This window comes from Leptodactylus fuscus, chromosome 6, assembly GCF_031893055.1.
Source record: "Leptodactylus fuscus isolate aLepFus1 chromosome 6, aLepFus1.hap2, whole genome shotgun sequence".
NCBI lineage: Eukaryota > Metazoa > Chordata > Amphibia > Anura > Leptodactylidae > Leptodactylus > Leptodactylus fuscus.
In genome coordinates, this window is record NC_134270.1 from 86,096,965 (window position 1) to 86,114,379 (window position 17,415).

At 42.0% G+C, this 17,415-nt stretch overlaps 1 protein-coding gene across 1 annotated transcript in view; it reads left to right on the forward strand.

Moving 5' to 3' along the window:
• FAM83E (family with sequence similarity 83 member E) overlaps positions 1-17,415 on the forward strand; it is a 38,910-nt gene that overhangs the window by 19,911 nt on the left and 1,584 nt on the right. Inside the window, exon 4 of the mRNA XM_075276793.1 lies at positions 6-762. Coding sequence (XP_075132894.1) covers positions 6-762 — 757 coding nt within the window. The remainder of the gene's footprint in view (positions 1-5; positions 763-17,415) is intronic.

The window sequence follows — 17,415 nt, forward strand, 5'->3', positions numbered from 1 at the left end:
TGCAGTTTCTCATGGAGTGACTCGAGACTAAACAGAAACTTGATAACACTTTTAACTGGAGAAATAACTGATACGTTTGATAATGAGTTTCGCACACTATTTGCAGCTTCTCGACCACTTCAGAGATATGATTTTGCCAAAGATTCCAACAAAGATCTCCATAATAGAGTTATATTATCTACACCTTCAACTACTGTGCAGAAAGAAACTGAAAACCTAAAGTCCACTGAGTCGGCTATGGCAGAACCTTATACAAATGGATTTTTCTCACCACAAAGATTTACCACCAATGGAGCTTTGCAGCCAACAGATGTAATTTCATCCCCTTACCTGATGCCAATGGGTGGATTACAGTTGTCTAGAAGTATTAATAACATAGCAGAACGGCGGACTGTTGTACCTGCAATAGTAAAGAATAATGGTATAGATGCTGGACTTAAAAGAACTTCGGGTGTTCCTCAAGACTTTTCAAATATAGCTAAAGAACCAGTCAATGTGCCCGATTACTCCATTCGCCACCGTCTTGCTGCCTGTCGCAATTTTGAAGGACCTGCCATGAACCTTCGCAGTGCCCAGGAGTCTCATAGTGCTTTGAGTGACATTTTAAAGAATGTCCAGCGGAATAGGTTATCTGTGGCCAAGACAACAGGGGGAAGACCGAGCAAGTCTCTTTGGGATCTTAGTCAGCTGTCTCAATTGTCAGGATGCAGTGGAGAATATGGTGCAAGACAAAACCCATTAGAACTTGGCGAGGACACAAAGGTAAGTGTGTTCTATTTTGGATGGAATAAAATTGTGTGTGTGTGTGTGTGTGTATATATGTATATGTATATGTGTGTATATATGTATATGTGTGTATGTGTGTGTGTATATATATATATATATATATATATATATATATATATATATATATATAATGTATATGCAGGCATTACCTGCATTAACAGGTTTATGGAATGTTTGATGAAGCATGACAAACTAAATTTCCTTTATTCTGTCATCTATAATACTGTAGCCCATAATGCTGGTTGGAAGCAGAAAAAAGGATGCTAGATCTAAAAAATATGCAAACAAATTTTAGCAGGTTACTTTCATGATGTAACCTCTCACACAGTTATATATGTATTTAAAATACATATATATATATATATATATATATACAGATTATATACACATTGTAAATTTTTTTGTCTCTATTTGGTGAATTGAGCCTCTGGATATATTTTATGTATGTGTTGGACTCTGTCAGTCCCATAGATGGAATGGAGCAGTGGCCTCATATCCACACTATTCTCCATTTATGTAGGCCACTTAGGGATCCCCATTCTTATGATCACTGGGGGTCTCTCAGCAATAAGACTCTAATCGTGGATCCTGTGGAAGACTAATTAGTGAGAAAAACCCTTTTAAATTGGCAATTTATATCACCGGGAAAATTCCCAGTTGGCTGACTGAGATATTAAATAGGGGCCACTCAGCTGGCAAGATAACTGCCCAAAATTCCTTACCATGACTGTTGCAGTAGAGTGCCGCTTGGTAGCTGCCATTTTATACCTTTGGTCCCCAGAGCAGGCACACTGAGAGTAGCTGTTAGGCGAACCTTGTGAGATATGTCGAACACCGAATGTGTCCAAAACAGTACTATTATTATTATACTCTAAGGCAGGGGTGCTCAATACGTCGATTGCGCTCTACCGGTCGATCACAATGGACGTATGGGTTGATTGCGGGATGCAGCCAGGGATCCCCGGTGTCTGCTTGTTCACAGTGCAGGCTGAGAGTCGACTCTCAGCCTGCGCTGTGAACAAGCACTCCGGACACTTGCAGGCCACTCTTGGGGATGGAGGGGGCTGGGGTGCTGCTTGTTCACAGGGCAGGCTGAGAGTCATCTATGGACACTGGCAGGCGGGACTGCCACAGCCCCAGCCTGCCAGTGTCCAGTGATAACTCTCAGCCTGCGGTGTGAACAAGCAGACAGCGGGGATCCCTGGGCGGCCACACAACGCCGCTGTCTCCTGCTCTCACGCTCTGCCCGGCCCCGCCCACAGACACACCCCACCCCACCCACAGACACACCCAGCCCACAGGGCCGTCCGGCCCCGTCCACAAGAAGTGGGTAGTAGATCTTTCGACTTGGTCATGTTATAAAGTAGCTCACATGCAGGGGCCACACGGTGGCTCAGTGGTTAGCACTGCAGCCTTGCAGCGCTGGAGTCCTGGTGTTCAAATCCCACCAAGGGCATAAAACCATCTGCAAGGAGTTTGTATGTTCTCCCCGTGTTTGCATGGATTTCCATCCCATATTCCAAAAAGGATATAATGATAGGGAAAAATGTACATTGTGAGCTCTATGTGGGGCTCACAATCTACATAAAAAAAAAAAAAAAAAAAAGCATAAAGTAGCTCACATGCTGACAAAGTGTGAGCACCCCTGCACCCCCTAAGGTCATTCATGAGGTTGAAGCACACACAGAGCTCTGGGGTCTGAAAAAACCCAAGAGTATAAAAATGGTTTGTGGTGGGGGAACCCCCCCCCCCCAAAATTCTATAAATGTAGGGACATAGGACATTATACTGTGTGGAGGGGTCAGCATGGGATACTATACTGTACTTTTCCTTGCACATGCCAACATCTGACAGCACAGTAGCCTCTTTTAACAAGTATAATGTCTCATAGCAGCCTCTCCACAAAATATAATGTCCTACAGTGACCCCTCCACACAGTAAAATGTCCCATAACTGCACCTCCACACAGTGTCCTCCATACAATATAATGTCCCATTAGCCCTTCCACATAGTATATTGTCCCATAGTGGCCCCCATACAGTATTAAGTCCTATTCAGGCCCCTTCACAAGGTATAATGTCCCATAATGTCCCCGATGGTGTTCAGTGAAAATATTGGAAAGACTGCTGACAGAGCCCAGAAGAGGTAACACTCTGTGTGTGGGTGTGGGTGTGTGTGTGTGTTGTGTTTTTTTTTTTTTTAAGGTTTGAAGTGAGCTCATAGCATAATAATAGCAGTTCAGTTGGGACAAATCAAGCCAGGGAAACCCCACAAGATGAATCTTGCGAGGTTCACCCAACAAATACTCATGACTCTACTTGGTATAAGGAAAATGTTCGTTCTTGTACCGTGTTAGACAGTGGGTTGGAAATAAAAAAACAAAAAAACTTGATAGTCTTCAGTAGTTGATACCTTTTTAATGGCTAACTCATAATTATGACAGAATACAATGTTTCAGAACGTCTTGGTTCCTTTCTAAAGTATATTTAAAGTCATTTCTGAAGGAGCAGATTTATATACAAAAAAGGGGTTAGAATTCCATGACTCTACTTGCGCTTCAGCCATCCAGGGGACCCAGTGTCTCCCATATCACGTCTGTCAGCAATGTCCTGATGCTGTTCAGCTCCAGCGATGTGATATGGGATACATGGGGCCTTCTGGAGGGATGAAGGGGAAGTGGAGGCAGCTGTGGGCAGTAGCTGAGATCTGTAAGTAAATAGGGCCCCTTATCTGCTAGAGTAATTCCAGGAGGTAACAGTCTGTTTAAAAAAAACAAAACAAAAAGCAGCAGGGGCCTACTAGACCCTCTAAAGCCGCAGGCCCATAGAAGCTGCTATTTTGGTAGTTCTGCCTTCAAAAAGACTTACAAAAGGGCGTGGTCACAGACAGTAATGGACGCATAAATTCACAGTTCAGTTATACAGAACCTAAAGGTTACTTCTCACACATCTTAAAAATTGCAAAATGGTCAAAATTTGCAAAGGGGCACAGACCTCCCTATCGCATTAAGACCTGTCAAAGAACGAGGAGATTTGCAAAGGTTCCTTTAGAAGAAAAGCACTCATTCTTTGGCTGGAGCCCACTAAATGGCACTGGAATCCCTTCAAGAGCTGAAAACTAGTGAGAGCTCCAACATCAATAGTTTGGCAGTTAAATAGTGGAATGGCTAGCATCTCTTTAAAAAAAAAAAAAAAAAAAAACTTTCTTTAAAAAAACATTCTCCAAAACTATTAAGCCCTCTACTCTTAATGTTGGCAGACATCATCAGAAATTTAAAATGTTGGGTAACGTGCAAGCATTCTCCAGATTTGTCACACGACAATAAAAAGCCTTGCTGTTGCCATGCCCACAGTTATGCCACTACAAAGAATGCATTGACTAATTCCTCACCTTAATATATATTACATTTTATGTTTGTGTAGTGGTCCCATAAGAATTGTCCAATTTTGCAATGGTGTATTTTGTATGTGGTTTGTGTGTATGTCCATAAGCGTCATGTGATTATGTGTGTCTCATTTTGGATATCATTGAAAAACCTGTGATCAGTTGTTATGGATACCTGGAGTAAAGCTGTATCTAATCCTTCCCCGTGTAGTATTGTGTTTAGACGCAAGTATCTAATCCTTGTTGGTGTGGTACTGTGTGCAGATGCACATATCTTATGGCAGAGTTGGAAGGGACCTCAAGGGCCTCAAGTATCTAATCCTCTGGCATGTGGTACTGTGTGCAGATGTGTGTATCTAATCCTCCCCATGTGGTATTGTGTGAAGAGGCACATATCTAATCCACTGGCAAGTGAAACTGTGTGCAGACGTGCGTATCTAATCCTCTGGCGTGTGGTACTGTGTGCAGATGCGCATATCTAATCCTGTGGCGTGTACAACTGTGTGCAGATGCGCGTATCTAATCCTCTGGCATGTAGAACTGTGTGCAGATGCGCGTATCTAATCCTCTGGCGTGTGGTACTGTGTGCAGATGTGCGTATCTAATCCTCTGGCGTGTGGTACTGTGTGCAGATGTGCGTATCTAATCCTCTGGCGTGTGGTACTGTGTGCAGATGCGCGTATCTAATCCTCTCCCGTGTGGTACTGTGTGCTGAGACGTGTATCTAATTCTCTGGCATGTGGTACTGTGTGCAGAGGCATGTATATAATCCTTCCCTGTGTGGTATTGTGTGAAGAGGCACATATCTAATCCTACGATATGTGGTACTGTGTGCAGAAGGGCTTATCTAATCCTCTGGTGTGTGGAACTGTGTGAAGATGCATGTATCCAATGCTCTGGCATGTGGTATTGTGTGCAGACGCATGTATCCAATCCCCCAGTGTATGGTACTGTGTGCAGACGCGCCTATCTAATCCTCCGGCGTGTGAAACTGTGTGCAGACGCACGTATCTAATACTATGGCATGTGGTACTGTGTGCAGACGTGCGTTTCTAATCCTCTGGCGTATGGAACTGTGTGCAGATATGCATATCCAATCCTCTGGCGTGTGGTACTGTTTGCAGATGGGCGTATCTAATCCTCCCCCGTGTGGTACTATGTGAAGACATGCGTATCTAATCCTCTGGCGTGTGGTACTGTGTGCAGATGTGCGTATCTAATCCTCCCCCGTGTGGTACTTTGTGCAGACACACGTATTTAACCCTTCAGTGTGTGGAACTGTGTGCAGATGCGCATATCTAACCCTCGGACATGTGGTACTGTGTGCAGGTGCATGTATCTAATCCTCCCCTGTGTGGTATTGTGTGAATAGGAGCGTATCTAATCCTACGGCATGTAGTACTGTGTGCAGACGCGCGTATCTAATACTCCCCCGTGTGGTACTGTGTGCTAAGAAGCGTATCTAATTCCCTGGCTTGTGGTACTATGTGCAGAGACATGTATCTAATCCTCCAAATTGTGGTACTGTGTGCAGACACACGTATCTAATCCTCCCCTGTGTGGTATTGCGTGAAGAGGTGCAAATCTAATCCTACGGCGTGTGGAACTGTGTGTAGATGCGCATATCTAATCCTAAGGCATGTGGTACTGTGTGCAGATGCGCGTATCTAGTCCTTTGGAGTGTGGAACTGTGTGTAGACGTGCGTATCTAATCCTATGGCATATGGTACTGTGTGCAGACGTGCATATCTTATGCACTGGTGTGTGGAACTATGAGCAGCTGCATGTATCCAATCCTTTGGCATGTGGTACTGTGTGCAGACACATGTATCCAATCCCCCGGCGCGTGGTACTGTGTGCAGACGCGTGTATCTAATCCTTTGGCATGTGGAACCATGTGCAGACGCACGTATCTAATCCTTCAGCGTGTGGAACTGTGTGCAGAAGTGCGTATTTAATCCTCTGGTATGTGGGACTGTGTGCAGACGCATGTATCTATTCCTCTGGCGTGTGATACTGTGTGCTGATCTGTGTATCTAATCCTCAGTTTGGACATCAGTGTTATATTGTGCATGTTGAGTGACCGTGTGTATTGCAGTTGGAATATGAGTGAAAGACTTGCAGGTTTGTATTGGCTAAGGAAGGGGGGGGGCATTGTGTTTGGAATGCTGTACCTCAGCAACGGTACGTCTGAGCGAGTTGGAGTCTCATCTTAAACCTTCCCGGATACCTGAAGTATCTCTGTACCACATTTGGTGAAGATCGGTACAGTCGTTTGGTTTGCATTAGAGAACAGACAGACAAGAATTTATTTTTATAATATAGAGAGATATACACAGACACACACACTTGCATGCATACATACATGGTATGTTCAGGGGATGCCCATTGTCATATCCTTCCTATCCCATTCCAATACATTGCAGTGTATACTATTGAACCAGCGATCCAAAAAATACTGGTTCAGATCCCCTATTAGGACAAAAAAAAAAGTTTAACTTAAGCATTATTTAATCTGCATGGTGACCGTTGTAAAAAAAAAAAAAAAAAAAAAAAAAAGTACTTAAAACTGCAAGTAATTTTTTTGCCACCTTGCCTCACAAAATATTAAATAAATGGTGATCAAAAAGCAAGATGAACCCCAAAATGCTACCAATAAATGCACTTTTTGACCTGCAAAAAAAAAAGCCCTCAACCAACTTTCAACAGAAAAATAAATATTATGCCTTTCAGAAGAAAGAATTTATTTTTTTCCCTAATTGAAATTTTATTCAGCAAAATTAGTAACGTATAGGTATCTTCATAATTGTACCAACCTATAGGATGAATATAAAATATTACTAATGTTATACTTGTTTTCTGTTTCTTAAAAATCCCACCCAGAAAGGGTTAATAAAGTGTAGTCAATATGTTATAGGCACCCCAAAATGGTGTCATTTAAAAGTATATCTCATCCTGCAAAAAACAAGCTTTCATATGGCTAAATCACCAGAAAACAAAAACACCCCTTCATAAATTTCTTGAGGGCTTAGTTTTATAATGGGGTCACTTTCTTGGGGATTCCTATTTACTGGCACCTCAGGGACTTGGCATCCAAAAACCAAATCATGGAAATCTGTGTTCTGAAAGCTAAACAGTGTTTCTCTTTTGTGTCTGGCTGTGTGCAAACACAGCAGCTTATACCGACATATATCACATTGTTGTATCACTTAACCATCATAATTTGGATATAAACTGTTGTTTGGGCACACAGCAAGGTGCAGAAGAGTAGCAGTACTATTTGGGTTTTGGAGCACAGATTTAGGCTAAGGCCCCACGTTGTGGAAATGTTTTTTGTTGCAGATTTTGCTGCTTTTTTTGGAGCCAAACCCAGGAGTGGATTGAGCAGATGGTAGAAGTATAAGAATGTTCTATATAATTCTCATTCCTTTATTAGCCATTCTTTGCTTTGGCTAAAAAAAAAATGCAGCAAAATCTGAGTGGATATGTCACCCCATTTTGCAAACTACACCCCTCAAGGAATTTATCCAAGGGTACAATGAGTTGGTTTTTTTTTTCCTGAAATGAATGAATCATCAGCTGCACAAAGTGAAAAAGTCAATTTTTCCAGTAATGTGTCATTTCAGTGCACAATATGTTGTATCCTGCTTGTGTCAGAGCCAAAAACTCGAAAATTGCAATATAGGCTTTTGACTACAGATTTATTTCTGGAAAATCACAATAATGCAATATTCCAGGGGGTAAAAAAAAATGCTCGCTATTCACCTTTAATTCTTTGTGGAAAGTTTCTAAAATGTGGGTCCACTTTTTAAAATTTTGTCTCACTATATTGGTAATTGCTTACCAATATAGTGTAAATAACCAAATTAGACCTTAAATTTGTGGCATAAACTTGCGAATCCCAATCGTGGGACCTTAGCCTTCTCATACCTATAAAAGCGAAAAGCTTCATTTTCAAGATATTTCACATTTTTGAAAATCGTAGCAAGTCAATTAGCTATAGTTATAATAAGGGCAGAAAGTCCGCAGGAGAAAACTGAAAACGCAATGAAAAACACTGCAGTGGAAAAAAACGCAATGCATTTTCACTGCAATGCATTCTTTTTTTCTGCAACATGGGACCTCAGCCTTAGGATTGTGCCATGTGTTTACAAACAAATCTGTTAAATAGCAACATCTGTTATTTTGGAGAGACCTTCATATCCTTGTAGGCATATCCTTACTTATAGCTATGTGAAAATCCTTCTTTTATCCACACACACAGTGAACTTTGAATCGTGTTCTACTGTATGTGGTTTCCTCCCTTGTCCAATAGTCCCTCCACCTTGTTCCAATATTTACTCTTCAGGTCCAATAGATTTGTCAGTTTGTCTATATAACTTTCAGGTGCATTTAATCTTTTTATAGGTATGCAATAATGTAATGTAAAATAAGAAACACGTAAAGTCAATAAACTTGAGTTGCTGTACTAACCTTTCATGGATGACATATGTTATGACTACACTTACAGAGCATTAATATAGGTCAAGAGAATTCAATATAGATTAGCATATTTAATAAACTCATCAAAGCAAATTCCACAAAGTAATGAAGAAATATTCTGCTCAACTGCACATCCAAATGAAAGCTGGCCAGTATATCTTAATAACTATTAGACTCTAATTTCTTTTTTTATAAATTCCTTATTTATTATGCACCAAACAAAGTAGATAAATAGCAAGGCCGAAGAACAGCGGCCTACAACAACAAAGTATAAAAACACGCACGTCCAGACGGACGAGACGGACACATAGCACACAAAAGAAGGTCCACAGGGGCGGACAAAGACAGAGAGACAAAACTAGCGAGGGGAGGGGTGAGGGAAGAAAGAGAGAGAAAAATTCTGTGTCTACACATTCAGATGGGTCATGCCTTCTGAAGAAATATTAATCCATTTATTGAAAAGAGGAGTCTCATATGGGTGTAAATCTCACATGAACCTGCTGCAGGGCAAATGTTAAGTATATATTATATTTAAGATTATAGGCCAGACCTACTGTAAAAACTATGTTTAGGATTTGGTCTTCATACGTGACTTGGCATCACATACTGAATTTTATAAGAAAAACTTTGTAAGACTAGGTTCTCGTATAATAGAAATCACAACAAAGTGGCAAATCACTAGCATAACCTTATAGCACATAGATTAGAAATATCAATTTATCCCAGACAATCCCTTTAATCTAATATAAACAAACCCTGCCTATCTTCTAAATTGCTTAGTGTACCAATAGACTATATTTACCCAGCTTGCTGGGGTGGTCATGTGTCAGTAAGTAATATGCCGAAAGAGGCTTCAGCAGGAACAGCGAACACTAAGGGAATAGTAACCATTACCTGCTGGAGTAATCCAATAGGTCACGTCCTAAAGTCACTTGAGTGTGTGTGTGTGTGGGGGGAGTATATTGTGTAGGGACCTGTAAAGAGGCATTTACTGTATGGGCGTCTGTAATGAAGGTATTTACTGTTTGAAGGTGTTTAAAGGGGAAGTATACTGTGTAGAAGGCAAGTAAAAGGAGCAACTAGTGTGTGGAGGACCAGTAAAAGAGACCTCTACTGTGTGTAAGTCAGTAAAGGAAGCAGCATACTTTATGGGGCACCAAAGACATACTGATAGGGAATGTAGATTGTGAGCCCTATATGGGACAGTGACTGACAATATCTGTACAGCGCTGCGGAATATGATGGTGCTATATAAGTAAGCATAATAAATAATTAAATAATGGGGACAACAACAGAAGCAATATACCATGTAGAGAGGGGGGGGTGGGTGGGTGTTCAGCAACAGGGACATCATACCATATGGGGGCCAGTAAAAAGTCTTATACCTTGTGGGTCAGGGGAGTTGTACTGTCTGAGTGACCAGAGGGAGAGGGTAAGTTAAAATCTGGAAAATTTTAGTTAATTTACAATGTGAGTGCATCTTAAGTAACACTGCCATAAAGCACCCACCACCATGTGTTTACAAATAAATCTTACTGTCAACTGCTCCAGTATTAATGTTTCGACCTGTTGCTCACTTAGGCCGGTTGCAGATGACTGTGCTGCAACCGACCTGCTGTGAATTGAAAGCAAGGGTGGTACTCTGGGGACATGGGGATGTCCCTATGTGCCACTCGTGACCAGGCCGCACTATCTCGGCTAATTTCTTTAAATAAATAGGAGCTATGGAAGCATGGGTTGCAAAATAGGACTGGGGTAGGACCTGTCCTATCTAGTGCAGCCTGGAATGTCGGCCCGCACAGAGGACCGTGAAAATCATGTATAGGACCATAGAAAAGAATGGGTCAGTGTGCTATCCATGAAACACCATCTACTACGGTCGTCTGCGAGGAGCTTCCCTAAATCTACCTAAATCTCACACTGACCTTGCCGGTAGTCTAAGGCTACCCAGATGTCACAAGGCTAGATGGACTTGGAAGAATCAGGATACATGTTATCAGATGTTTTTCTCACTATAGTCTCTCATAAAAATTATAATAAAAAAGCAATTAAAGCAAAATACATTCCTTAAAATGGTAAAAATAAAGTAAAATGCCTTATGCATCCCCATACACTGAAAGATTTAAATAAAAAAAAATAAAAAAAAATTGGCATCCCTAGAATTATACTCGCCCATGAAATACAAGTGACATTTTGGCTGCACAGTAAGCGCTGTAAAAACAAAGCCCATAAGTAAGTCACAAATGCAGTTTTTTGTTTTTTCAATCCTACCCCATAGTGAGGTTTTTTGTTTTTTTTTCAGCTTCCTATTGCGTCTTACGGAATATTAAATGATACCATTACGAAGTACAATTTGTCCCACAAACATTAAGTCCTTGTATGGCTCTGTGATTGGAAAAAAATAGGGGTTTGCCAGCGGGAAGGGGTTACACAGTTGATCCCTGGGACTAGCCATTTGAGTGGGAAGATGCTCTAATTCACACGGAGTAAACGCGTGCTCATTTTGGCAACATACACGTGTAAAAAAAATACACGTGTAAAAATAAGACTTTTTTTTTTTACACATGTAAAAAAAAAAAACAAAACGTCAAAATACACGTGTAAAATGTCATTGAAGTCGATGGGAGTCTTATTTTTACATGTTTATTCTTTACATGTGTATTTTGCCAAAATGAGCATGCGTTTACTCCATGTAAAAGGACCCGAATGGAGCCTTCATACAGAGTTTACACTCCGCTCATTCAGACACGTATACACGGGCGTTTCAAAACAGATCCCATTCACTTCAATGTGTGCTTTCGCGCGTTACACATTGAAATCAATGGGATAAAAAAGCCTCCCATTGATTGACCTTTAGATGTGTTCTTCGTGCCGCCATTCTGTAGAAATCCCGGTTTTCGTCTGTATTCAAATGAGTACTCTCACGGCACTGGGGGCGTCCCCAATGCTGCGAGAGAACTCTCCAGCGACGCCACCATCTTCTTGTGGAATGGCCTCTTCACACGTCATCTTCCGGTGCCGGAGTGAAACATCTACGCATGCGCAAGTCAGCTCTGCTGTCAGGCCTGGGCAGAGCTGACTGCGATTGGCCGCCTGGTGTAAGTGGTCATTTTCTTTTGGCCGCTTACACAGTATGCGGGGTAAGTGGCCACAAGAAAATGGCCATTTACACCAGGTGGGCATACGCAGTCAGCTCTGCCCAGGCCTGACAGCAGAGCTGACTTCCGCATTCGTAGAAGTTTCTCTCCAGCACCGGAAGAAGATGTGTGAAGAGGCCGTTCTAGAAGAAGATAAAGGTGTCACTGGAGAGTTCTCTTGCAGCATTGGGGACGCCCTCAGTGCTGCAAGAGAACTCATTTGCATACCAAAGAAAACTGGGATTTCTACCAAACGGCGGCGCGGAGAAGACATCTAAAGGTAGGAGAAGAATAGCCTTTCTTAAGGCTATTCCTACGTGTTAGTCACAAAAAAAATTTCATTTTAATGATTGGATCCCTTTCATGTTTGAGCTGTTTTGCACAACTTTTATTATAACTCTACTTGCTGTGGATGGAGAAATAAAGCACTTAAGATTGGTTTCCTGTGTGTTGGACTGTGCTTCTTGCTGTGCCATTCAATCTAACCCCGGAAAAGGCGATCTCATTAGCAAATCCCCTAAAAATGTACAAGTTGCTACATGCAAGCATTTTGATGCCCCCAAAAATTAATGGTGGCACATTCGGTTTTCCACATCCTATTCTATTATCCATTTTTCTGCTGCCCTTAAGATACAATCTATAGGTTCTTTGAGGAACTCCCAATCCTATTCTGATTCTCCATCATCCACTGTTGTAAAGACTAAGCTAATCACTAATAATTAGGACTGGCTAGTTATGCCCATGCATGTCTGTCTACTGTTTGTGTATTGTTTGATAAATAACAGGATCCTGTTTCTTTTGTATATATTGTGTTCATACCCATACCGATTGTTATTGTTACCATGACGGCGCCTCAACTCTGGGATATGAGCCAGGCTTGGCACCACATGTAAACTGCTCTGCATTCCAGCCCTGCCCATCTTTAAATTTATTATATTGTCACCTTTATTAAAATTGGCTTTCAAATATTACGTTTTAATTTTAATGACGCCTGAGTAGCATTGATTAACCAGTTAAGAACCTAGCTATTATATGCCTTAAGCCGTGCGTTCGGCTCATTCCATTCTGCAAGCAGCACTTTTCTCTTCGCATTTTTCGTGCGGAAACCACACGGACCCCATTATAATCTATAGGGTCCGCCAGTTTCCCAAGGTAACCGTGTTTTTTTTTTTTTGTTTGTTTTATGTGGATTAGGTTTCCTTTTGGGAGGGTCCCCAATCGGACTTACCAAACAGAAACTCATGCATACAGTGTTGGCCAAAAGTATTGGCACCCCTGCAATTCTGTCAGAAAATACAAATTTTCTTCCAGAAAATGACTGCAATCACAAATTATTTGGTATTATTATCTTCATTTAATTTGTCTTCAATGGAAAACCACAAAAAGAGTTGTCAAAAAGCCAAATTGGATATAATTCCACAGCAAACATAAAAAAGGGGTGGACAAAAGTATTTGCACTGTTTGAAAAAAAATGTGATGCTTCTCTAATTTGTGTAATTAACAGCACCTGTTACTTAACTGAGGCACCTAACAGGTGGTGGCAATAACTAAATCACACTTGCAGCCAGTTGAAATGAATTAAAGGTGACTCAACCTCTGTCCTGTGTCCTTGTGTGTACCACATTGAGCATGGAGAAAAGAAAGAAGACCAAAGAACTGTCTGAGGACTTGAGAAGCAAAACTGTGAGGAAGCATGAGCAATCTCAAGGCTACAAGTCCATCTACAAAGACCCGAATGTTTCTGTGTCTACCGTGCACAGTGTCATCAAGAAGTTTAAAGCCCATGACACCGTGGCTAACCTTCCTAGATGTGGACGGAAAAGAAAAATTGACGAGAGATTTCAACGCACGATTGTGCGGATGGTGGATAAAGAACCTTGAGTAACATCCAAACAATACATACAATACAAAGGCTCAAATAACAATTTGTGATTCCAAAAAGATAGGATCACAATATATCATATAAAGTATTTTATTACGGTATATAAAAACATGATGTAGACAAATAGTAAAATTTAATATATATTGAGAGGACTAAAAGCCCAGAAAAAGATCAATACCTGAGAGGCTAAATAGCATAGCATACAAGCGGTGTTTTGAGCAAGGTAAAACTGTCAGGGGATGACGAAGCCAGTGAGTGGCGAAACGCGCGTCGGGCGCATCAATACCCTGGGTAGGCATGCTGTTATTTGTTTATTATGGTTCTTGAGCTTGGTTGTAATTTGTTCACCTTAAGCTTTATATCTATATATTTTTTCTAGCACGGATTCACTGCACTATTGTTATCACATGTTACTATGTAACACCTACTATTTAGATTGTTCAGTGTTTACATTCTTGTGTTTGCTCATAGTTTTACCTTGCTCAAAACACCGCTTGTATGCTATGCTATTTAGCCTCTCAGGTATTGATCTTTTTCTGGGCTTTTAGTCCTCTCAATATATATTAAATTTTACTATTTGTCTACATCATGTTTTTATATACCTTAATAAAATACTTTATATGATATATTGTGATCCTGTCTTTTTAACATCCAAACAAGTTCAAGCTGCCCTGCAGTCCGAGTGTACAACAGTGTCAACCCTTACTATCCGTCGGCGTCTGTATGAAAAGAAACTGTATGGTAGGATATCCAGGAAGACCCCACTTCTTACCCAGAGACATAAAAAACCCAGGCTGGAGTTTGCCAAAACGTACCTGACAAAGCCAAAAACCTTTTTGGAAGAATGTTCTCTGGTCAGATGAGACAAAAGTAGAGATTTTTGGGAAAAGGCATCAACATAGAGTTTGTGTGAAAAAAAAAAAGAAGAGGCCGTCAAAGAAAAGAACACGGTCCCTACAGTCAAACATGGCGGAGGTTCCCTGATGTTTTGGGGTTGCTTTGCTGCCTCTGGCACTGGACTGCTTGACCGTGTGCATGGCATTCTGAAGTCTGAATTTTGCAGCATAATGTAGGGCCCAGTGTGAGAAAGCTGGGTCTCCCTCCGAGGTCATGGGTCTTCCAGCAGGACAATGACCCAAAACACAATTCAAAAAGCACTAGAAAATGGTTTGAGAGAAAGCACTGGAGACTTCTAAAGTGGCCAGCAATGAGTCCAGACCTGAATCCCATAGGACACCTGTGGAGAGATCTCAATATGGCAGTTTGGAGAAGGCACCCTTCAAATCTCAGGGACCTGGAGCAATTTGCCAAAGAAGAATGGTCTAAAATTCCAGCAGAGCATTGTAAGAAACTCATTGATGGTTACCGGAAGCAGTTGTGCGCAGTTATTTTGTCTAAAGTTTGTGCTACCAAGTATTAGGCTGAGGGTGCCAATACTTTTGTCCGGCCCATTTTTGGAGTTTTGCGTAAAATTATCAATGATTTGACTTTTTTTTTTTTTTCTTTTTTCATTCTCTTTTGTGTTTTTTCATTGCAAGCAAAATAAATAAAGATATTAATACCAAAGAGTTTGTGCTTGCAATCATTTTCTGGAAGAACACGTGTATTATCTGACAGATTTGTAGGGGTGCCAATACTTTTGGCCAACACTGTAGATGTGAACCGGGCCTAAATTACCAGAAAATTTACCATTCAAGGGCTAGTTCACACGTGAACTGCCCGCGCGGGTTTTGACACCGAGAGATACGCGGCGAGCCGCGTCTCTCTCTTGTCAAAACCCGCCTGCCGCGACCATCGCGGTCGCGGCTTTCCCCTCCGCTGTTGGCTCAAATAAATGAGCCGGCATAGGAGGGTGCTGCCGGGGGCGGAAGCCGTGCGGCTGAGCCCACGCGGCTTCCACCGGAAGCCGCTGTCCAGCGCGCCGCGGCTTCCGCCTGAAGAAAGGACATGTCACTTCTTTTCTCCGCTAGCAGCAGCCCGCCGCTAGTGGAAAAAAAAAGCCCGGCGGTCTACATAGACCACCATTGTAAAGGGGCGGATTTTGAAGCGAAATCCGCTGTCAAAATCCGCCCCTTTGCCCACGTGTGAACTAGCCCTAAGGCTAATGCCTCACATACAGTGTTCCCACGTTGCAGAAACACAGCGTTTTTGTTGCAGTTTTTTGAGCCAAAACATTCTTGGCTTTGGCTCAAAAAAACGCAACAAAATCTACAACAAAAAAAACTGTTTCCTCACGTGACGCCTTAGTCTTAGGGTGCATGCACACTACGTAACGCCGGGCGTGTATGAGAGCCGTACACGCCGGCGTTACAGCAGGGCTGCCGAACACTTCCCATTCACTTCAATGGGAGCGCTCGTAAACGCCGCTGTTACGAGCGCTCCCATTGAAGTGAATGGGAAGTGTTCGGCAGCCCTGCTGTAACGCCGGCGTGTACGGCTCTCATACACGCCCGGCGTTACGTAGTGTGCATGCACCCTTAGTTTGTTTCTTTTCAGATGGTGACACACTGTACACCCAGATGCAGCTATAGCTAAATGCAGTCCACGGGCACCAGTACTGTCACTTTGGGGTAAGTGTGACACTCATTAATTCATGGCTGTGGTTTTGCTGTTGCCACACAGTCAGGAATTAAAAGTGGCTGAAATTAATCTGCGTTTCAGTTACAAAAAAGTGAAAGTACCAGTGGCCTGGGACTGGATGCAACATCCAGGTACATCGTGTGTCACAATCCTACTCACTCTGCTCCCAGTCACATACATTTACCTCTAGCTGTAGGTTAAAGATGTACTGACATTGCTTCTAATGGAAAAGTACTGGTGTATCCATGCAAATAGCAGTAAATGTATGTGTCTGGGAGCACAGTATGGCAGCACCTCTATGTTACAGTTTGTGGTATGACTTTAGTGTAGGTGTCAACAATATTAATATTAGGTTGCCTACTCCTGGTGTAATAAAAACCCCTTTAAGACCCCATTCACATCTGCATTTGGATTTCCATTCGGGAAGTCATCTTGGGGACACCCCTAACGGAAGCCTAATCCGGATTAAAAAGTAGTTACCAGTGAAACCTGTGGACCTCATAGACTATAATGGGGTCTGTGTGGTCTCCACTTGGTTTCCTACAAGCTCCACTTTTCTCTCCGCATTATTCATGTGGAAACCGAGCGGCAACCACACGGACCCCATTATAGCCATGGGATCCATGAAGTTTACCTCGCTAACTACTTTTTAATGCGTATAGGTTTCTGTTCATGGGGTGCCCAAGTGGACTAAAGGGGAGTACTTTACAAAATAGGGTCAAGTTTTTGGGGTTTCCATTGTACTGGTACTTTAGGGGATCTGCAAATATGACATGGCCCCTGAAAAATATACATACCCCAAGCGACTTGCAGCTGTAATCGCAGCAAAAGGTGGCGCTACAAAATATTGACGCAAGGGGGCCGAATAACTTTGCACACTCACTTTTTTTTCTTTAAGAAAGTTTAAAATATCCAACAAATTGGTTCCATTTCACAATTGTGTCCCTCTTGTTGTTGATTCTTCCCCCCAAAATTAAAATTTTATATCTTTATGGCTGACAAGTTCAAGGTGTGTGTGTGTGCATGCGTGTACGGTGGCTCAGTGGTTAGCACTGCAGCTTTGCAGTGCTGGAGTCCTAGGTTCAAATCCTGCCAAGGGCAACATCTGCAAGGACTTTGTATGTTCTCCGCGTGTTTGCGTGGGTTTCCTCCCACACACCAAAG